This window comes from Hypomesus nipponensis, chromosome 14, assembly GCF_054491055.1.
Source record: "Hypomesus nipponensis isolate SF chromosome 14, ASM5449105v1, whole genome shotgun sequence".
In the NCBI taxonomy this organism is placed as follows: Eukaryota; Metazoa; Chordata; class Actinopteri; order Osmeriformes; family Osmeridae; genus Hypomesus; species Hypomesus nipponensis.
In genome coordinates, this window is record NC_140374.1 from 10,635,920 (window position 1) to 10,659,837 (window position 23,918).

At 43.7% G+C, this 23,918-nt stretch overlaps 1 protein-coding gene across 1 annotated transcript in view; it reads left to right on the forward strand.

Annotated features, from left to right (window-relative positions):
* Positions 1-23,847, forward strand: part of frmd5a (FERM domain containing 5a) — a 51,522-nt gene extending 27,675 nt beyond the window's left edge. The window contains exons 2-14 of the mRNA XM_084671800.1: positions 6,831-6,935; positions 7,761-7,803; positions 8,325-8,403; positions 10,218-10,315; positions 11,197-11,320; positions 12,725-12,812; positions 12,912-13,000; positions 13,740-13,836; positions 14,037-14,128; positions 15,177-15,251; positions 15,642-15,710; positions 15,885-15,991; positions 19,332-23,847. Of these exons, the coding sequence (XP_084527926.1) occupies positions 6,831-6,935; positions 7,761-7,803; positions 8,325-8,403; positions 10,218-10,315; positions 11,197-11,320; positions 12,725-12,812; positions 12,912-13,000; positions 13,740-13,836; positions 14,037-14,128; positions 15,177-15,251; positions 15,642-15,710; positions 15,885-15,991; positions 19,332-19,918 (1,653 nt within the window). The 3' untranslated portion in view covers positions 19,919-23,847. The remainder of the gene's footprint in view (positions 1-6,830; positions 6,936-7,760; positions 7,804-8,324; positions 8,404-10,217; positions 10,316-11,196; positions 11,321-12,724; positions 12,813-12,911; positions 13,001-13,739; positions 13,837-14,036; positions 14,129-15,176; positions 15,252-15,641; positions 15,711-15,884; positions 15,992-19,331) is intronic.
* The last annotated feature ends 71 nt before the right edge of the window (positions 23,848-23,918 follow it).

Consider the following 23,918-nt stretch of genomic DNA (forward strand, 5'->3'; position numbering starts at 1 on the left):
ACAGAGTCCATCTCCCATCACATAAAACCAGCCCAGTATACATTCAGCTTTGCTGCTAAAGCTGTTTCTTATGAAGGAAACATCATCATTAATGTAGCCAGACAATAGAAACCCCCTCTAATGTGAGTTGGAAGATCCAGTAGGCTTGTTGATTAGATAAAACTGAACAGTGAGTGGGTGGAATACTTGATTTTACATTTACATTACATTTAGTCATTTAGCAGACGCTCTTATCCAGAGTGACGTACAGTAAGTACAGGGACATTTCCCCAAGGCAAGTAGGGGTGAAGTACCTTGCCCAAGCACACAACATAATTTGGCATGGTCCGGGAATCTAACTGGTAGCCTTCAGATTACTAGTCCGATTCCCTAACCACCCCTAACCGCTCAGCCACCTGACTCCCTACTGATTTGTCTTACAGTGCTGTTTAAAGGCTTAAATTCTTTGTTATCTTGTTAGGTAGACTTCTCTGCCCATGGGTGGCGTAACAGTTGCAGTTCCATATGTGTTTAAAGAAGGATGCTTGGCTGGAACTGGGAAGCAGGAGGGAGTGGAGAGCCTCTGGCTACCTCAGCTCATCATGCAAAAAGGAGAAGGGGGTCCATGGTAACACTTTACCCCCTCCATTGTTTCCACAGCCCCAGGACAGATCACTTACCACTGGTGAATTCAGCCATGAAAATGCAGAAAGCTGTTTGGCCTTGGAGACTGGCTCCCTGAGCATACAGGCGTGAGAGACCTACCTCAGCAGTCCCCAGCCCCAACCCCAGCCCCTGCCTTTGCCTCAGTGCCAGTCACAGTTCTGCGTGTCAACGTTATAATGGAAACCCCAGGGAGATGCAATCTCCTCAATAAATGATTCAGAGAGACCAGGCTATTCACAGAAGTCAGACATGTCTTGCTATGACAAGGGCAAATCTGGACCGGGACAGGTCAAGGCTCCTCCCCCACTTACTGCTCCTCCGGCCTTTTTTGATGACTCGTCTCAAAACTGACACAGAGTGGAATATAGATGTGGTGTTAAAAACTATGTCTGGAGATGTCCCTACAGTATCTACAGAATGGTTAATCTGGTTGGAAGTAAGCATTGATCCTTTACTCCATGGAATAATGCATGTTTTCTTTGCTTGTTAACACTGTATGCAATGTGTGAGATTAATTACCTAATAACAGATTGCTAATGATAAACTTTACAATCCTTTAAATAAATGACTGTGTAATTAGAAGTATTGACCTTGAAGCACTCAAACACTTGTTATTCTAAGGGACACTTATTGTTAAAAATCTCAATAGCCTGATTTCCTCCTCATCTGCCAATTTATCATGCAAAAATTTTTTTTTGTAAGATATTCATCCTAAATATTTTGTGGTAACAAGGGTACATGAAATGTCTGTTGCTTTCAGTCTACTCCAGCTCTGTTGCTCTCCTCGTTCAGCTTCCTGTTTCTGGGGCAAATTCCGACCAACTCTGCTTTATACCCGCCGTGTTTTGATGGCCCACTTTCTGCCTGCATGAGGTCTGAACAGCTTGCTGTTTCTCTAATGGTTGGCAACATGCTGGAGGTGGTAGGTTGAGTCTCCAGATGCACAGTAACAGACAGTAACTGTTTTGTCAAACAAAGGTTTCTTCCAATTCATGTTAAGACAGTAAGACTTTCAGGCAGATTCACGGTTTTACAGGGTTTTGTTTTAGTGTGTCAATGAAAAGTTTCAATAAATATTGCTGCTTTATTTTGTATTGTAGTAGAAATACATGAGCATATTGTGTAATGGATCTTTACCTTGTTGCCATGATTGATGTGGGTGTAATTTGGATATGGTGAATCTGTCTGATCACAGACACGTCCTAACCCTCCTGCTCAAGCGGACTGCTTATTTCCCTGCTTTGGTGAAAGAAGGAGTACTGCCACAATGACTTAGTGAAATGTGGCTATTCACAACATACTAATGACACATTTAGTGTACAGTACATAGACCTCTGGTGCTTTTAGCTCACTTTGCTCTCTGCACTTTTGTAGTATCTGAGTTTATTTGGGGGTCTCTATCTCAAAGAGCGAATCACCAAAAACGTTTTTAATTAGCCACTGTCTCTGACCTCACAGACCCTAACTTGTCTTTCTTGACTCAAGCTCTGTGTTCAGCTCATCCAACCTCTCTGCAACCAGCGCTAATTTGTGTTCTCCATGGTACAGGCAGCAGTGTGTGTCATCCCCCAGGTGGAAGGTTCTCTAATTGGGCTAGAGGGACAGTCCTGGGCAGAGGGCTACTGGTGTGGTTATGTTTGGAAATTTAACTACAGCTTGCTTTTTCTGAGAATTGGTACATGAGATGAGCACTATGGCTTCTAACAACAAATACTATGTGAGTATTCTTGAATGTTTGCAAACATGGAAGACACGCTTGATAATAAGTTTGAGGTGTGTCGCTCAAAGTAACAATGTTCATGCTTTCATGCTTTCATAGACCCACTGTAGCTCCTTGTCAGCGGACTTAAACAGTTCCACATGTCAACTCAGAAACGGCTGCATACGAAAAGTCATCGTACATTAGTGCCATAATATAATCACATCAATAGCAACAGTGGTCAAAACAGATTGATGACGGTGTCAAAGTACAAAGTTGTCAAGTCATTGACCTATCCACAGAGCAACTCCTCAAACAGCCACAACAGTTACTACTGTAGGAGTCAAAATGCAATGAGAATGGGCTCTGTGTTCTATCGTGCCTTACATCCCCATTAAAGCCAGACAATGGAAATCTCTAAGGGCTCTCTCATAGATCAATAAAGCTTAACCGCTTGATAAATGTGTTGAGTGCTTGAGAATTCATTTCATAAATCTATCTGGTAACGATCCCCTCCTTACGACCACATAATTTTAAGGGCTCTGTTTCAAGGAATCTATAGATTCCTGTTGTTGTGGTGGAATTAGACTAGGCCCCAGGCCTTTCTAAACTATCAGGCCACTAGGCCCCCAAACCCCCATACCACTGGACCTCCAGACCTTCAAGCCCCCAGATCCCCAGTTCACCGTGCCCCCAGCCCTCCAGGACCCCTGACACCAGGCCAATAAGCCCTGGGCTAAGCAGGCACATTTTGTCTGGCTGAGTTGGCAGAGCCAGGGCTTGAACCCTCCATTAGCTTTACATGACATTAACCACAGCAGTCACTAACCCACCTTGAGCACAAGCAACAATGGAATCAGTTAAGGATAAAATTGGGGAATTATTTAGGGCTCTACTGTTCAAGCCTGCATGTGCACACTCACTTGAACACCTACACAAGTACTCATAGCCAATTGCATCAGGTTTACTTGCCCCTCTTAGCATCAAGTGATAACATCATTTATTAATGGTCTGTGTTCCTGTTGTGACATGGAAACCATTTTAATGATTAATCTGGAAGGAAAGTGGCCATTGTACCCATGGGGACCCTGTGGAATAAAGGACCATTCTGAATGGAATGATATTACTGGTCATTGATATGCAAAGAGAAGGACATTTGATAATTAAGCATGGCCACAAAACTGATGCCTATGTATTATAGTTTATGTCTTTGTTTGTATTGTATGTTTTGTATTTTATGTTTGTGGTCGCGGTGTGGACCTGCGGCACAATGGACACTCCAAATATAAATAAGTGAAATATAAAAAAGATTTGCTTTCTAAATTAATGCAGGCCTTCAGGCTGAGTCATACCAGTGATATGAGGGTGATATGTTTCTGTTGGCACAGAATCCCCCTCTGGGTGAGCCATTGTTCACTAAATTACAGTTTAATGACAAAATTAAGACTACTGCCAACAGAGGGTTTACCTCTAAACAGCAGGAGAGGAAATCAGCTTATACAGTACAGCGGTTTGAAATGGAATAGCCACCTTCACACTCATGACACAGCAGAGTATGGAGTATGGAGGCTTATTGCTCTAGAAGTACATTCGGATATCTGCCAAGGATAAATCAACTCTCTGGACAGCTGTACAGTACTATACAATCGAGGAATTGTCATACAGTTTAAATGTTATCTCTTTTTTGACTCCTCAAATGCAGTAGGAAGATAGCAGGCCAGACTGCAGCCTTCACCGGTGGGTTCTAATGATGGTTCAGTCAGGCCTCTGCTGTTGTCGTCTTTATCACTGACTTGCCAGCCCAGCTGAGAGGTGCTCCATTAGTTTTAATTAGGAATTCACCAGCGTCCTTCATTACACCCTTTCTTCCCCACCACACAATCATACAGATCCTGCAATTAGAGAGAGTGTTGGGTGGGAATAATGCAGCTGTACGCTGTGTGGTGTAGAGACACAGAGAGGGGTGGCGATGGGTTGGGGCAGGTGTTGGGGCGGGTATCCACTCTAATTCTACATGCAATGGTTCTCCTAAGTGTTCGATACAGTTTTTCTTTTTTCTTCTTGTTGTCTCCTTGCCAGGATTCTCTGGTGATTTTGGTGGACAGAGCATCACAGATCAGACCATTTCCTGTTCTTTGTTCTCAAAATGTCAGTCCGTTGGACTAAGTTTATCTCGACATTGTTCCGTTGCATGTTGTGCATTTGTCGTGCAATAGCAAAACACAGAAATCTGTGTTTCTGTTTGGGTCAAATATACAGGCTTTGATGTCACTGTGAAGAAGTCACATGGGGGAGAGAGTCGGGTGTTTTGTGAGGGCATCCCTGTGCTGAGGTCTTGATGGCTGGCGATAGGTTGGACCCCCTGGGCGGTGCCTCCATTGCCACGGCTTGTCAACCAGTCAGTTCCCACTGACAGGCCTTTCTCCTAATGAAGTGTCTGTCAGCCAGAGTAATGTCATGAAAGACAGTGCTGCCACTTACTGCTCCTCTGCTGCTGCAAAGTCAATCACAGCAGATCAACTGGAGACAATGCCGAGTTGCTCTGAAGGATGACCTTGACTGTCCAAGCGACCTTGACCTCAAGTGACCTGCTCAGGGGTGAGCCTGCTCTGTCAGGGGGACGGCCAGGTTTTGGCCAGCGTGTTAGTCACGGATGGACAGAGAGGTCACCACCTCCTCCCTCTGTGGGGGGGTTCATTCAGGGAATCCTTCTCTCTCCCATCCTCCGCTGCTCAGTGTGCTTGGCAAGCATCAAGTGTACTGTACCGTACGCTTTCAAGGTCCACTACCCTCCATCTGTCAGACAGACAAAAATAGACTAACAAAACTCGGCCGTCAAAGAAAGCGGGATTCATTTAGTCTTTTTTGTGTCGTCTCTCAGATCACGAAAGAACGTTAAGATATCACTTCCACACAACTGAGATTCAACAGTATGCATGCATGAGACACACCAGTAGCGGCCCAATCCGTCACACAGTCTATCGAATTGACCTTGAAGTTCAGACCCCTGGCACTGACAAGTGAAAGGCTAGAGAGCAGAATGTGATGTTGTGGACAGTTGTGCCTTGATTGACCCTGTTACAGATCTCCATTCAGTCATTCCTTTTACTTCAGTTGGAAAATATTGGTGGATTTCAATTGTGTTTTCGGTGGCTTAGAACTGTAGCATACTGACTACTGAAGAGGGGCTATGGGACTGACTAGTCCTGACTGCTGTAGTCTAGAAGCTCTTCCAGGTGTCTCAGTTGTGGGCCTTAAGCCGTGTGTCAGATTGCCCCTATGTTTCTCTGCATTTTAATCATCCCTGGGTCTGCTGCTTATTTAAATAACATCAGAAGCCCTCGCAAAGCTCACCCAGCAGAAAAACAAGAATTTGAAAGTGGGAACATTTTGTGTGAGTATTTGTTAGAATATTATTATGGGTAAACGTTTGCCTGAGTGATATTTCAAACATTCGTCAGTACTTGGATAGGGCTTTCAGGCCAGTGAGAGAGGGAGGGCCACTGGTTTAGCAGGTGGGCTGAATCTGCTTTCCCCATATCCCCTCTCTCTCATCTGCCTTTCTTTAGCTTTGATCTCCTTGTAACACATTTAAATCTCCTTATACATGATCTTCAGTTTGCCATCAACCAGACGCACATCTCCTCGGAGAAGGATTATGTGTTTGACCAATCATCCCTACTTATAGTGTTGATCATGGCAGTGGATGTGCAGGGTTTTTATCTGGCAGCTACTGTCCATGAAACCACATCGTACCACACATACTGTATCCTACTGCCATGGTTAGTCTTCTGTTCAGTCATTTCATAATATCCTGTAGCATTGCAGGAAAACTTTCTCTGATACAGATATGTGTATGATTTAAAATGTTAGTGAGAGACGACCATCTGTTTGCCTGATAGATAAAGATCTTATCTAGGGAGAGTACTGGTTGCCACCTGTAGCTGTGTGATACTGGGCATGGCTGTGCGGTTGGTAAAGCAGGACATGGATTGGGAAGTGGTGGCAGAAACCAGCTTCCAGTGACCAGGCCTCCCTCTGTGATGCTGTGTGCCCGCCAGACTGCTGCTCTGAAGGCAGTGTGCCCACATGGCAACGAGTAGGGGAGGGTCACCATAGGGGGCCAGTGCGGCAGTCAGACCCTGCCTGATCTCAGCACTCTTAATCCACTCCCTATCCTGCCCTAGCTAAGAAAGGACTTGGGCCCAGACTTTACTGATTACTTTTACTGGCTGAGTTCACGTTAAATTAATTTAAAAAATTGTTGAGAACATAAGAGCCAAAGTTGCTAATCAGTAATTAACAACCTTGTTTCTCCACTCTTTCGTTTGCTGAATCTCTTACCCTAGCTTTTTTATTTACGGGGACAAACATTTTGTTTGTGTGTGTGTATGTTTCTACCAATCAATTCTACTGTGCTGACTGAATGCCCCTGTCGTAGTTTTTCTCAGAGCTCCTTGATGACTGTGTTTCTTTTCTCCTGCAGCGGGACGCAAAGGGACAGTATCTGTTCGACCTCATCTGCCACCACCTAAATCTGCTGGAGAAAGACTACTTTGGCATCAGATATGTTGACCCGGACAAGCAGAGGGTGAGTGTGTGTCTTGTTTGTGAGACAGAGACTCAAAGACAGCGAGAAAGACAGACAGGTAGAGAGAGTTACACAGGTTCAGATTGATGATATATGCTCTCCTTTTGCTTTCTCACAGCAGTTCTTAGAGCAACCCTCCTTCCATCAGCCCTCAGCCCAGCATTGGTGTTATTACTGCTCTCTCTGAGATGACTTGTCTCTCCCCTCCACTGCTTGATTCATGAAGAATTCACCCTTCCTTTAAATCCTGCTTTAGTCATGCAGAGTGGAGACAGGAGCCAGGCCCTGCTGATCCCCCCTCTCCTGGGCTGTCACTCACTGCTATTTTAGTGTCTGTTGTTGAGGAAGGGATGGAGAGAGAGAGAAAGAGAGAGATTAAGAGAAGACGCCAGGGTGAAAGACCCTTTGTTGTGGTGGAGGTGGGGATTGATGGAGCAATCCTTTCCAGAAGGACAGCAGGATAAATTGGAGGTGTGATGTACAGATGACAGAGCAGGCGTAACCTTCACCACTTTGGGGAAACCAAACCCTTCCATGGGGGGGGTGTCTGTATTACCTGGAGCCTTACCGTACAGACTGCTCAATTAAGCTTGATGCATTCAGACACTCTGGTAGATTTCCATTTGCTGATGATATCACGACATACAAGCTAGAACTGTGACGTGAAGAGATGTGATTTATCTGACGATTTAATTGACGATTTCAATTAGTTGGAGGCTGAGCAAACCCTGGCTTCCCAGCATATCTATCATTCCTGGATGGAATGTACCTGCCTTATCTCATATAAATACATATTTTTATACACCTGTCTTCTTGTGGTTGCAGCATTGGTTGGAGTTTACAAAGTGTATTGCCAAACAAATGAAATGTAAGTATTTTTGGCGACTTTTTGTTCTTTGCTATGATATTTCAGTAAATTGAGCAATTATTATCATTATCTCCATGGGGCTCTGATTATGCATGTATTTTTGAATAATGAATGCATTTGAATACAGATGGTAGGACCTGTATTGTGATTTCACAGATCAAGATCCTCCCTTTGACTGTGATTATGGACAGATGATCTGCCCTTAAAATGACTCTAATAGAGCATATGAATACACCTCAAAGGTCTTTCACTACTATCTACCTAAGTGTACTACTGTGTAAATGACGTACTACACAAATATTGAAACTAATCTGTTTAGAACTATTTGTCAGTCTTGATCCAAAGCTTTGTTAGTTTTGTTTAGTATGTCAAACATACAGAATCAATCATGTCTACAATGTCTAAATCCCACTGTTTTAACATTCACACTGTTACAATAACAGTCCTTTTTGCTAAGTCTCTCAGACCTCAGTACATCTCCCCAAGCCTCCAATGCTAAATGCCCTCTTTTCTCCCTCCAGCCCAACCTCCCTTCACCATGTGTCTGAGAGTCAAGTTCTACCCCCCTGACCCTGCGGCTCTGAAGGAGGAAATCACCAGGTAGGCCTAACTGCATACCTCCACCCTGTCTGTTGCTCTGGTCAGCTGTCGTGTTATTCACTACTTTTCCCTCTACCTATATTGTATTGTGAGTGTACTGGGAGGCACGTGAATGGAAGCATAACATCTCTGTGAACAGAAGCTTTCAATCATGCATAATTCTTGTTGTTTTTACCTCTCCCATTGGTCTTTGTTCTCTGGAAAGATACTGGGCTGAATGCACACAAAGCTACTTCAATACACTATTGATATTATTGAAGGGGCTTCATAATTAAAAACCTGAGAGTACTAGGTCTAAAAACAATGTGATAAATATTCAACTATGTTACACAGTTCGAAGGAGGACTCTCAAAGTTGGGAAGTGTGTAAAAGCCTTTCACAGTACACCCTCTTAAGTAAGCTGGCTGCCTGGTCTCTGAGATGGATTTAGCCATTCTACTAGCTGGGATCTGAGTTGATATGGCTGGCTGGTGAGAGGAGGATGGAGGACAGAGGGTCAGTGCCTTTTACTTTAGCAGCTTACTCTAAATGATACATGATTAGCCCCAAGCTAGCTCATACTGGGATCACTTTTTTCTCATCTCTGCGCATCGTCAGTGCAGTCTGCAATGAGGTCACCCAGAAAACCCAGCCCTCAATAGAGACCTAAAGCACCCTCTGATCAGCCCAGATTTTCCCCACCTGATGTTGACAATGTGTAGATGGGGTGTGAGTATGCTTGTGAATGTGTGCTCTTTTAGAACAGGTGGGATTGTGTCTCTGTAGGTTTGTCAGGGCTTATGTTTCTCCAAACCAAGAGGTGCATGTGGCCAGTCTACACAAAGAGGTTCAGCTGCTTGTATTCATTATGCTTCTGAGAGAACAGCCAGTTCACTCATTTAGGGTTGAGACAAAAACAGACTTCAGAGCACATAACGTTATTATATCGTAATGAATAGTGTGGATCATAGATGAGTGACAGGGTGCTGATGGATGAAAATTTGAAAAGCTAAGAGAGAGAGAGAGAGAGAGAGAGAGAGAGAGAGAGAGAGAGAGAGAGAGAGAGAGAGAGAGAGAGAGAGGGGGGAGAGAGACACAGAGAAGAGAGAGAGAGAGAGAGAGAAAGAGAGAGAGAGAGAGAGAGGGGGGGGGAGAGAGACACAGAGAAGAGAGAGAGAGCTGGTGAGATTGGAAGAAGGAGATCAGACAGAGGAAGTGTTGTTGTTTCTGGTTGAGGGTGTTTTGGACAATGTTGCCACTCCACTTTCAAGTGAGTGTTACGGTTTATCTCCACCTATTACATTTCCATCATAATAACCATAATTCCAGGTGGGTCAGTGTTCCAGCGTGATTGATTTGAAACATTGAAGATTTCAATTAGTTGGAGGCTAAGCAAACCTTGGCTTCCCAGCACAGCTATCATTAGCCCTAATTCCAGGTGGTTCAGTGCTCCAGCCATAGCAATGGGAGATGGCTGGAGCTGCTGCTGCTGTGGGTTGGGAGCCACTCACCATCTGGGTTCCAGGCTGGAGGACAGAAGAGAAAAACTGTTGACAACAGCAGTTTTTATCTTCAGGGCCTGAGTAGGATACTCAACCTCAGTGAAGGCTCTGTTCCCAGAAACAAAAAGCTAATTTCACCTAAATGAAAAAGAAATATTCAAAACGCCCACAGGGAAATCTCAAATCAACATCCTTTTGATATTTCCGTGTTGAGAGAAGTTCCATTTTTATGGAGGGCTTTTATTTTCTGAAAGTATATCTGCCTAGAAATACGTATGCTTCTTTCTCGTAATAATTGTCATGCTGCTCTGACCCGAGTCTCTCCGGCCACAGATATCTAGTGTTCCTGCAGATCAAAAGAGATCTCTACCATGGCCGCCTCCTGTGCAAGACGTCGGACGCTGCCTTGCTGGCTGCTTACATCCTTCAGGGTAATGGGGGCTGACAGGTGGAAATGGCCCACACCACTCACAGCACTGCACTTTTCACATGACCCTTACCCCCATCCACCCCCTATCCACCCGACTCATCCAAGCATCCAGCATGAAGAATAATCTCACTGGGGGAAAAAACCAATGAACGACATGATTTAGTTCCACAAGATAAAGTTGGTTTCTTATCGGTTTGCATCCCAAAAATGCCCACTGGTTATCTTTTCAAACCGATCACTGCTGTTTATTTTAATGCATGAAAATAAGTATGTGTGTGTCCCATGCCCCCAAATCATGCAGCTCCACACTATACCTAGATTGTATTGTTAAACAATCCCTATAAAATGTTACAGCCAAGCATTCAAAACGAACTTGTGAATGTATTATGTTCTACAAGATTCCAGTTAATCAGACCAGTTTATCAGTTGCTATGAGCTTTATCTTCTGGCTCTGTAGAGGTACAGAATGGTAATCAAACACAGGCATGTGTGTTCACGCACATACTGTCCTGTAAGTCTGCTTAAGGCCACAGAAGATGCAGTGGTAGAGGGCAAGCAGTCTTCTGTCAGGTGCCCTGTCAGTATCTGCTGAATTAAAAGATCTCCCGATTGGTCAGAAGAATTGTCAAGGGAACTTGATGCTGCTCTTGAAGTCACTGATATAACTGCGGCTGTTCAAGCTATCGCATTTAACGAGCTCTGCTCACACGCAGGCTGCTTGTTTCATCGCAAACACACAAAGTGTCATGGCACTTTGCTCTCAGTAGAAATTGTGTGTAAACCCTCCCCATAATGGTCAATAACTATCTCCCTATGAGGACATGTCAAAATCTTCAAGATTCATGAGTTACTGTGTAAACGCGTGTTTCTTTCCTCCTCCAGCTGAGATCGGGGACTATGACCCAGGGAAACACCCGGAAGGATACAGCTCCAAGTTCCAGTTCTTTCCCAAACACTCGGAGAAGCTGGAGCGAAGGATTGCAGAGATACACAAGACGGAGCTGATGTAAGGACCAGCCACTATTTCCTCAGTATGGCTTCTTGTAACAAAACACATTGTCACACAAGCTTTAGTTTCTACCATCGTGCTCCCGCTCATTACAGTAGGGAATGGGTCATTTGTTACTTCAACTATTTGATTGGCTGTAGATCGAAAACCTTGACGAACCATTGTCTGGGTGGACAAGCCAGGTCAATTGTCTACTGCTGCTGCAGAGAGCAGGGCTGAGTTAGCTGAATGACATCAGCAAATACACCTCTTCCACAGTCATTAGTGTCAGGATCACCATGCTAACTTTGACAGAAAATGTAGTGTAATACAGACATACATGGTGACTATGTGTAGACACAAAACACACTCGTTCTAGTCAACCCTTATGCTATCTGATGAAGCACATCTTAGGTGATTGCACGGACAGTGCAACTGATCCTTTTAGATCGGCCTCAGAAATACTAGTGAGTCCACACACATAATAGTTTAACCATAATGGTTCAGCTATTTATCTTAGCAAAGTGCTTTTCCTTTGTTTGAACTGCCACTAGCCTGCACAGAAATGAGAGCCATTGTTGGGCTGATGAAAAGCAGCAGCAGTGGGTACATTAGCTCAGGGTTTTATCAAGGTTGATGTTATCCTTACAGACTGAAGGAGAGGAGGTCACAGGCTAATAGAGAAGCTAATCTGCCCAGTAACACTGCTCAGCAACCTGGTCAATGGATATGTAGAACATAAGTCATGTCCACACCACAGGGACATGATTACACCAACCAAGCCTGAAGAGTAGAGGCAGAGCATGCTGACAGAGATATTTGGGGGTTGGGGATAAGCATTTTAAGTATCTGGAAAAGAGCAAGACAAATGTTATGTATTATTATTATTACTACTCTGCTGCCCTCTAGTGCAACATTTGTTCCTCACCCTCAGGGAAGTATATACCTTCATTCTTTGTTTAGTAGGGAATGTATTGGGATATTAGGGACGCTGAATCAAGGGCGCAAGTGATTCAGAGATACCGTTTCAAATGTTTTACTGTTGGTTTCGCTGCTTCTCCTGTTACTGTACACAGCTAGCTGTGGAACAATGAATAGTTATAGAGTGGTTCATTGTTAATTAGCATTGTTAATTAGTAAAGGTATCAAGGTGGCATACTTGGTCTGTACAATCAAAGAGGCTTGCTTGGAGGGGCATTGCTTACTGGCACGCACTACTGCAGTACATTTACATGTTAGTCATTTAACCGACATTTTATCAAATGCAACTTTGAAAAAGTACATTTGTCAATAGTATGTAAAGTGACTGTTTGGCATAACCCTTACACTGGAAGTACAGAAGTGTTTGGTGCAGTTGTACACTATGTATTTCTCACCAAACACTGATGTCCAGATGTTGTGTGTGTTGATGCTCTATCCCAGCGGACAGACCCCTGAAACGTCAGAGCTGAATTTCCTGCAGAAAGCCCAGATGCTAGAGACATACGGTGTGGACCCGCATCCATGCAAGGTCAGATCCTTTTGTAAACAAACACCATGCTGCTCACTCACAAGTAATGTGAATTGCCTGTCCAGGTTAATCACACCAGCTCTGTGTTGTGTGCCCCAGGATGTTTCTGGAAACCCAGCCTTCCTTGCCTTCACACCGTTTGGATTTGTCGTGCTACAGGGGAACAAGAGGGTTCACTTTCTCGAATGGTGAGTGTCGGCAGTGTTGTCTTATACACCGATGTATCTCCATATGCAACTTGTCTACATCCTCGTATACTGCCCATAGGCAGGTTACTATGGAGAAGGACCGGAGACTCGAAGGATGAGCTGACTTAATCTATGTACAATATTCACAATGAGAAACATCCTATTACATGCCTACCAGCATGTATGTTTTCGCCATAGCTGGTTAGATTGTCGTAACAACAGAGGGCAATATATGTCTGTGTCCTTGTGGCCAGCACAAGGGGCACCACAGACATACACACACCGGGATACAAGTGGCTAATTACCTCAGCAAGCCACTGCCAGTTTGCACTCACTATGCCAACAAGCTGGCAGGCTAAACCTCAACTGAGGTCTACTGGTGTTCACAATAGCCACAGAGAAACACTCAACTATGCAGCGAGTCGATACAAACACAGGTCTGCACCACATGTATTCATGGTTAAGCTCTATGACAGCGGTCATATTGGAAATCATACCGGTCAGGTAAACAATATTTCTGGTCATTGATTTCTATGTTTTGTTTTTGTTTACTTTTAGCAGCCAAGCGCTGGGTTTTTCTTTCAGTGTCCCCTGTGTGTTGTCAGCAAAACCAGATATGTTCCGTTATCCGAACACAGCTCTTTTGCTGAGACCTGTCTGTGGTTGGGATTAATATTTAAACAGCATCTCTGGCTTTCTGTGCCGCTTGCGTAAACGACTCTCGTTTCTTTGTGGTTAGGAACGAGGTGACCAAACTCAAGTTTGAAGGGAAGACGTTCCATACATATGCATCGCAGAGAGAGGTGAGATTGAATTCAGGAATTATTGGGAGGGGGGTGTGTTGTGTTTCGGAACACCGACCGTGTCCATCCTTTGACCTTTATGTCTTGACAACACTGTCACATTGAAATACCATGTTCTAGTCACATCCCAGCATGCACTTCACATTTAGTCTTTGCAATGATAACAGGACGTTCTGCTGCTCTGGTTTGCTAGTCAGATTTTTATATTTTCCTGCATGCCCTCTTACATGCAGGATCAAAAGTTCATCTTGACCTACTTTGCACCATCACCTGAGGCCTGCAAGCACCTGTGGAAGTGTGGAGTAGAGAACCAAGCCTTTTACAAGTGAGTCTGACTATTTAACTGTGCTTTCGTATCTGCCCTGCAAGATGTGTTCTATGCCGTCACCCTGAGGTGATTTGAGAGTTTCTGGTGGCTTGTCAGGGACGTGTGCCACAGCAGACCTTTAGTGAGTTAGTGGGCTCTGGGGCAATATCTCCATCCTTACCTCCCCCCATGATATAAGGGCTGCTGCTCTCTTCTCTGTCTCAGCCGTGACGAATGATGACTATGTCTGTCCTCTGTCTGTCTCCCTCACCTTGTGTGAGATGATAGAAACCCCCACTCAACTCCCATACCCCCATCCTGTCCACAGCACCAGCACCGCAGAGGGTGTGCTAATGGATGGGCTTGCCATTCGCCTTGGTCGCCTGGAAAGGTCAACCGTGTGGGGGGTTGAGAGGGGGAGTGGTGGGGTGATTTAGGGGCAGGGGGGGTGGGGTGGGTGGAGAGGGCAAACCAAGGGCAGCCCCCAGCACCATCTGGTACAGAGTTAGTATGATGGGATGATCTCATGGATGAGCAGAAGGGCTAATGCACTGTAGCTTTGCATGATGTTGGCAGAAGAAAAATATCCATCACAACAGACAAATAGGAAACAAGATCATGGAGCTCCTCTAAGAAATATAACATCATATCACACATATAATGCAGAGAATTGCTTTTCATAACCAGTAATATCATTTACGCATTTGTGACTTATTCAATATGTCTTTACACATTGTCTGCACATTATATATATGTATTCAGCTCTGGAAGGGATCCAAAAAATGCTATGCTATAGATAAGTAGACAGGCAGTGTCTTTGGTTCTCATCTTAGTGTCGAGAAAACGGCAACACTCTAGGTAACCTTCAGTCAGTGCTTACTGAAAAGAACTATATGCTTAGCAATCAGAGCTTTGTGGTCCATAGGGAAATTATTAATATTTTCACCTTGCCTGCTAGAAGATTTTTTTCTTGAATGCTCACATTTTCATATAGTCTAATTTCCTTTATAACCTCACTAAAAGTCCTTCTTATCTTATCTCTTTCCTACCTTGTTTTCTCCATCAGACTGGACAAGTCGAGTCAGGTGCGGACGGTGTCCAGCAGCAACCTGTTCTTCAAGGGCAGTCGCTTCCGTTACAGGTACGCTCCAGTTTGACGGGTGACGTGTTGGGGAGGGTAAGGAAGGGCAATGCAGACAGGTCACAGCTGGGCTAGGGTAGGCTCTCCTGGGAAAGCAGCACACCTTCTGGACCTGAGCTGACACCACGCACACAAGAAGACAAAAGTGGCATGAAGGAGATGTGTGTGTGACAGGATATTGAACTGTGTAAAACAATTATACATTGAGTTTTTTCAAGGTTAAACTACCTGTTTGGGGATGAGTTTAACCTGGTGGGCAGTGATTTGGCTCAGTTTAGCAGGTACATTTGATGACATTGCTCATAGCACTTGTCAGAGGTGTGTGTGTGGGGGGGGGGAAATCTATTTGTCTATCTGTCTTGAGTTTGGTTTTGTTTTCATGTTTTACAGTGGACGAGTGGCAAAAGAAGTGATGGAGCAGAGCGCCAAAATCAAACGAGAGCCTCCAGAGATACACAGGTAAAACAAGAGGAGGCGAAACACCATACACTTGAGTTTCTCACGTCTTTATCGTGGTCCCATGATGATTCTCTTCTTGTTATGCCCTGATGGAGTGTGTCGCTCATCTCTCGCCCTCTGACGTGTGTTTACTGTATGTGTGTGTGTTTGTGGGTCCTGTCAATGCCTCCACAGGGCTGGACTGGTTCCGAGCAGAAGTTGTCCATCCATCACTCACGGCCCTCGCCTCACTAGTGTACCGAGGACTCGCAGGAGAGCCGTTCACATATCTATCATGGAGGGTAAGATCTCATCCTCCCCCCAGCCCTCAGCACGACCACCGCCATTCAGCAGACACCCCAGAAAAACCTTTCCAGGCTACCACAGTGTTGGTGTCAAAGGTCATATTGTTTACCAGAAGAGGCTTTAGGAATATGGCTCCATCGTGATTTTTTGATTGGCTTGATCGGATTAAACTCTCCTCCGCTGGACAGTGTACACATACAGCATCGGTGCCTTTGTATTCATCTGGGGGGTTTAGAACAAAGCTGTGCATAATGAATTAGGGCACTATGAGAGGTGAGTGTGAAATCCAAAGAGTTTTAAATGGATCAGGGTTTTGAGTCTATTTGAGACGCAGTCGCCCTCCCTTCTGAAAATATGCAGATGGACACACACACATACACACACACACACACACACACACACACACACTGTAACCTGAGCTCAGCCCTGTCCATACTTGTGGTAGGGGAAGGCCAAGTCACAGGTGTGGGTGTCAGTCAGACTGCTCTATTTCAATGCCAGCTCTATCAGTGTGTGTGTGTGTGTGTGTGTGTGTGTGTGTGTGTGTGTGTGTGTGTGTGTGTGTGTGTGTGTGTGTGTGTGTGCGTGTGAGTTAGAGAGAGAGAGAGAAAGAGAGAGAGAAAGAGCCAGCCAGACCCCCTACAGTCCCAGGGTTCAGCCCTCATGGGCAGGTGGTCTCTCTCAGACTGTATTCTGTGCTCTCCTCCCCAAGACTAACCTTGCAGGCTCACACTGCAGTGCAGGCCGGGGTGGATAGGAGCACCGTGACACTTAGAGGTGCTCTGCCATGTATCCTTTTCACAGCTGATCTCCTGCCTCTCATCCATACTCTACTGGGACTACAATAAAAGTACACCTGTCTGCCGACAGCCTGGCTGAGTCCTGCTGCTGTGGGAGGGAGAAAGTGAGAGAGAGAGAGAGAGAGAGAGAGAGAGAGAGAGAGAGAGAGAGAGAGAGAGAGAGAGAGAGAGAGAGACAGAGATAACTGCTGTGTGTTCTTGCCAGCTCTCTTACGAACACACCCACTGTGTGTGCTGACGGGGTGTCTTAACAGAGTATTAATACCCCAGGCTGCCGTAAATAGCCCGGGCCTTCCTCTCCATGTATGTCACTGTCCTGGGTGGAGCTTGGACAAGCGCCGGCCAGCGCTGACCCCTGCAAACATTGCTGCTGAAACAGTCTCTGAGCACCTTGCAACACGGGCAACTGGGGGACTACCTATCGGGCCTACCAAAAGTTCCACGCACAGCGAGAGAGCGTTCAAGACAGGAGGGGGAGCAGAGGGACGCGTGTGCTCTAGCTGTAGAAGCCACTAGCGTCAGCCAATATGGTGAAGTGTCTGATCCGCATCACCACCCGGGTGAATGTCCACCTGCGCATGATCAACCACTGCTACAGGGATGTGAAGGTGCGCGTGCTGAGCCTGGGGCCACGCATGCTGGGCAAGGCCCTGGGCGTGCTGCCCTTGTACCCTATCCTGACCGGGCTGCCTGAGTCTGCCAGCGCCTCACCCCTGCCCCGATCGACCACACCTCTGCCTTGCACCCCGACAGGTAGAGTCATCTCAACACGGGGCCCATGGGACTGTGTTGATTACATGCCGCCAGGTGTCCTATGGGTCTTAAATCAGCCATACATCGTCAATGTTGACGGAATGGAAATGGTGCTGTGCCTATTTATGTCGAGGCTTTTAAATCACTGGGCTCATGGAGGTCCATGGTGAATTGATATTTAGATTTATACATTGAGTCATTTATTGGAATGTTGGTTCACATAGTTAATATCCTGGTTTTGATTTAGAGTTTGTCTGGTGAGAGTGAAGTACCATGATTTGGTGATGAGACTGTGTTGGATTTTTGGTTTGTTGAGAAAGAGAATTTTGGCTTGTGTCTACCACTCATTTGGAGGTATGGATATTGCCTGTAGAAATCTGCCCTCCAACCAGCCATACCCTGGGATACCATCACCGCACACTTTTATCCTTTGTGTTTTTGATTTGACAAACCCTAGCACCTAATCTTCTCCTTGGGATTCTCGGATGAAGATATTTTCATTCTGTGTGAAAAGCACACATATGGCAGTTCAAATGTGCCTACATCAAAAGATTAAATGTTAATCCTTCTCCTTCAGAAAGAAGGTATGATATTTCTGCTGTAGCTTTCTGAGGAATGTGACAGTCAGCGTGACTCTCCTCTGCACAGACATACTGTACTGTAGAGCACTGTAATGTTTAGCACTTTTAAAAAGAATGTCAGAAGGCACACTTATCGTACTGTGTATTTGTTTCTGGTTTTTGTTTATTCGTTGGTAAATTTGTGTTGTTTATATGTTTTGTATTGACTGTCTTATCTAGCAAAATCTAATGTAGGATACACTTCCGATCACTACACCCAGTTGAGAGCCATGACATGGTTCAGCTGTTCAGGAAGTAGATTCAGATGAAAACAAGGATATTTTACAGATATTAAGAAGCTTTTGAAGAGGTACTGCACTCAAGCATTGACGAAATTAATTTACGTCAGTCAGCACTGATTCATTTTGGTGCAGGTCTCATTTCAGATCTATTTTATGAAGCATGAATTATGATTCTTTCCTCTTCAGATTTCATGGGGCTCTTTTTGTTAATTATAACTCTGTGCTTGAATTGAGCAATACTTTGTGTTACCTGTATTGCCATGTTATCAAGGCTTCTGCACCCTACAGCACTATTCTGAGCCAATATACTAAAATAAAATAAGCATACTTCATGACCTACTGGCGTACGATTGTGGACCATGATTGTGGGGTTATCTGATTGCTAATGGTTTAAACGGGATGTTGATACCCACTGCATTGATGCAATGTTGAAAAGATCTGAAACATAATATTTAAGGACTAACTGTTCCTCATGAAGTGGAAGCCATTTTGTAATGTATATTTGGTGCTGGTACCCTCTGTGTCAGGGAAGTCCATGTTTATTTACTGGACTGAGGCTGGTGCCTGAGTGTCTGCTCTCAGTAACACAGCTCCTGTGGTACACTGAAGCAGCAGACTCTCCACACCAATTGAGTGCTTCTATAGTGTCTGAATCACCACCCCCCATAGACAAATATTCTTCCACTGACAGGCAGTCTGGGCTCTGTTCAATTGATAGGCTTTTTGTGTTGATGTAATTCAACTCTGTTGTGTCCATGCTTCCACCATCTTCTTTCCCCCTCCCAACCATCTCTCCCCCAAAATACTCCACCCTCCCTCTCTTTTCCCTGTCCTTCCTCTGTCTTCCTTCCTCCATTTCTGATTCATCTCTCGCACATCTTGACAAATCTCCCCTCCTTCTTTCCTCCCATCCCTGGCCAGGTCTGGAGTCGTTGCGTGACAGCGCCCACTCCACGCCCGTGCGCTCCATGTCCCACGGAGACTCCTTCATGCCACGATCGCGGAGCCAGGCGACCGATGCCAGCGATGGGACGGCGGTTATCTCTGACGAGGCCTACAGCCCCTCCGACAGCGTCCTGCCTACCCCGGTGTCAGACCACAGTATGGAGCTGGCAGTCTCGCGCCAGATTAACGGTGCCCCGTGCAGTATTGAGGAGGAAAAGGAGTCGGAAGCAGGCACCCCATCAGTGGGGGAAGCAGGCGAGTTGGGAGCAGACAGTAAAGCATCACTAGAAGGCCAAGGGGGGTCTTCGGCACTCAGCGAGGTGGAACAGGTGAATAAGTTTGTTTTAAGTGTCCTCCGTTTGCTCCTTGTGACCATTGGACTCCTCTTTGTCTTGCTCCTCCTCCTCATCGTCCTCACCGAGTCCGACCTTGACGTTGCATTTTTACGTGATATCCGCCAAACCCCCGAATTTGAGCAGTTCCATTACGAATACTTTTGTCCCCTCAGGCGGTGGTTTGCCTGCAAGCTCCGCTGGGTGGGCGAGTTGCTCATTAACAAGTGAGAGTGAGGCCGTAGCACGCGTAGCCCGTTCGGGGGTTTGAGAAGACCATTAGGACTTCAGAGAGGAGAGCAACCTCTTCCCAGCCATGAACCCAGCTTCTCTCATGATATCCTGCAGACATACCCCTCGGACCACTCCTGGTAAAACTGGGCTAGGAGCTCTCTCTCTCTCTTTTTCTTCATTTTTTGAGTTCCCCCCTCTTTTTTTCCTATTACGTTTTGTTTGTTTTTTACAAAGCCAGATGACATTTTTGCATTTTTTTTATTTCAGGTCATTTCAGGTATTTTATTTTTTCAGAAAATATAAACGAAAAAATACAAAACTGAAATCAAAGACTGAAGTATTTTAAACAGTTCCTTTTAGGAACAAGACATTAAGTTGCATCAAATGAAACTTGCCTTCATTCAATATTTATTGTATTTAACAGAAGTTGGCGTAAGGAAAGAATGTGATGAAAGGTTCAGAGAATCAGGGAAGTTGCAAAACCATAGAATTCCTTTACAACAAAGTGAGAGAAAAATTCACTTTGTAATGTGTATGCAGATGAAAAAGCATCCATCACAACCAGAATTCAACTCAATGCTTTAGTTCAACAAAAGTAGGCCAGAAAACCTGAAGAAATGAAAACAATCTAGGTGACATCTATGAAAGTGCAAGTTATTGTTATGAGTGTGGTCAGGGTGACAATGCCAAATGCCTTTTATGGAAAAAGAAAACGTTAATGACTGAAGAAAGTTTTTAATTATGTGAATTGTTTTTAAGAAAGTCAATGATACTTTAGTATAAATGATGTACAAAGTAGAAGCTGTGAAGTTCAGATCCGTTTTTTAAAATTTTATAAGGGATACAGTTAAATAAAGCAGTAACAATGTTATGTGACCCAATAGTGTCAGCAACTGTTAGAGAAGTGTTCATGCTCAAATTCTTGCAACCCCTCTGCGCCAATAGAATCAGTCTAAATACTGTAGATGTGCAATACTGCTATTGTTTTAATACTTCAGTACTTTTAAATGTGCACATTTGTTTAGTCATATATCTTTATTTTATTTTATTCACTTTTCTTGGTTATTGTTATGAATTAGAAAGATTTCTTTATATAAAAAAATCGATTTATTTCAGTTCCATATCAGCCTTGCTCTTAAGTTTGTGAATACCATACTATAATTGATTGTTAGAAAAATAACAATAATGTACTTTTTGTACAAAGTAGTTTGTTTCCTAATATATTGACAGTTTTCCATGTATATTTTAACAGAACTGAAATGTTATTTTGTTATTGAAGATTAAATTATACCTTTTTTAGAGCTGTTTCAAGTTAGGTCAAGCCTTCGGGGAAATATTGAAAGAGGGTCTAGAAAACAGGGCTTTTATCCTGATCCACACTCCACTGATCCCACCTCTCCGCCTCCACCAGCAGCTACAGTTTCTTCACAGTATGCAAATATTTGTAATCATCAAGAAACACCTTTAATGGCCCAATTTAGAAAAGCAAGGCACAGCAAATGGTTGGCAAACAGTATATTGTCTAAACTGTAGACCTGACCCTAATATCAACTACCACAAAAATCTGGGTGTCTATAATGTGTTAATACCTTTTCACAATATAATACATAAGTCTTATTCTGTAGTTTGAGACTGATGCTGCAGATTCTTTTGCCTCGATTGAAGGAGCAATAATTCTGCTGTAATAGCTGCTGGTTTCTGGGTAAAACCTGTTTCATGCATCCTGTGTCTGGTACAGGTATAGCTGAACTTGTTTGTGACTGTATGTTGGGATGTAACATAAGTTTTAGTTGGTAATAAGAACAGTTGAAAGACAGAAGAAGATGACAGAATATGATCTTATTTTTTGACAAATAAGAAAAAAAGTATGCGGGCGGAGTGTAAAAGAGATAGAGTTACAGGGGACGTCAGAAGAAGGGATTTTGAGAAACTTTGATAGTGACCAGAGAGAGAGGTCAAGACGGCACATACTGTACATGAGCTCCTGGTGGCGCGTGACCTTATTGGCTATGCAGCATTGCCTGTTTTGGCTTGTAATTTAACACCGTAACTCCTACACAGCTGCTCCACTGAGCTCCCAGTGGTGCTGTCTGCTCTGGGGAGACCAGCCTGCTACCACATTAGCCGACTCCAAGCTCCATGAATACAGATCACAACTTGAAGTGTCATACGCATTCATGGATACAGATTTACAGTACAGCTGAAGAGAGCCACAACCTTATTTATATTTTACTGACACACAAAGACAGCTGATAAACTAGCAGGAATAACAACTTAAAGAAACATTTTAAGATAGAGACTGTAAAATATAAAAACAAACTAAGAGGTTGTTCATTTTATGTAATTAACACGTTTATGCTATAAAATCAACCAGTTATGATTGGAAGCAGAAACTAAAGATTAGCTAATTGGAAAGATTGTCTTTTTTCCTTGGTCTATTCACTTACTTTACAATCATTTTTTGGAGCATCATGTAGCATTAATGGTCTTTCCATGCATGCAACAAACAAGGCAGCATTATTCAATGAGCAATAATCAGTTAAATTGTAGGAGCATGTGGGCATGAATATAAGTTAATATGGAAGTTTTACGTTGGACATTGTTTTTTTCGTTGTCAGACTGCTTTGAAGAAATAACTTCATTTTCACTGTCCACAAAACACCAGAGTTATCCAATTTGGTTGTCTGATGATAATAATGTGAAATGAAGACAGCTAACTTTTTGTCAGTAATTACAGCATTGTGTATTGGTATTTATTTATTGTTAGCGCTCTTGGTGAGATTGTACCTGTAAAAGTTAACAGTTAAACAGTACTTCAGTGTGACCAAGGGGTTGTTCCTTGTGCCTCTTGTTCAGTATCTAAACAGCAATGTACACAACATTACCAAAGGGGCAAATAAGAGAATGGAGAGAAAAATGCAGAGGATCTATACAAGGTGTGGGCTAAACCCTTAAATTTCACGACTTTTAAAGGGAAACCACTGTTTTGTCCCATATAGAGTTTGTTCAGTAATGTTGGGTGGATGAGTCTGAACATGTAGGTTATAGATTATTGGGTGGGGACTTACAACAATGTCTTATGTCCAGGTGAAGATGTTTGCTGTATCTGTCTTAATTTTTCTGTAAAGGAATATTGCAGCTGAAAAACCTTGAATCATTGTTAACATCTTGGTCTGGTGTCATGTTTACATTTCTTTAACTGATTTCTCATGCGAACTGACAGTGTGCGTATTAGTAGTAGGCCTATGTTTCTGAATAGCTGGTCGTGAGTTAGACAATAGCACTGATTTTGGACATGGACCCTTAGATTAACTTCATAGGTTCATTTTAAATTGAACTACCTTGGAAGTCAAATGAAATGTACATTCAAAGGGAAAGTTGTTAAATGCTGGTGCACTTATAAAAGCAAGTATTTTGAGTACATTCACAAATGTAATCATTACGCAAAGTTACAAAACATTTAACTAAGCATCTATTGATGCTTTTCAGTTATACAATACCAATGCCACATATTGATAGAGAACACAGCTACCCAGCTGAGGGGTAAGCCCTAATGATAGTCACCTTATAGGCTTTTGCCCCACTCTTGCCAGCTTCCCAACAGATTCTAACACAACTGTGCATATACATGTAAATATGTGTATATGCATATCAGTGTCTGTAGGCGTTTTGTGTACTTCTGTATCCTGCATCTTTCTACCAGAAGTTGCTGTTTATTTACGTAATATATAAATATACAAATATATAGAAATCCATGTGCCAAATCCAGTTCTTGTTCAGTCCGATCCATTCCAAAACCCAAGTTTGTACTGTAGGAAACCTTCTGTACAAATCAGTATGAAATATTGTTTCTCTCTGATAGTCCCTTGTAACTGGTGCCAATAAACTATTCAAACTTGAAATAAACATTGAATAAATATGTGTGGCTTCTTGTGATGTGTAGTTCTTCCGCATATGTTGAATTGATTGGAGTTGAACACATGTTCAACTCTGCAGT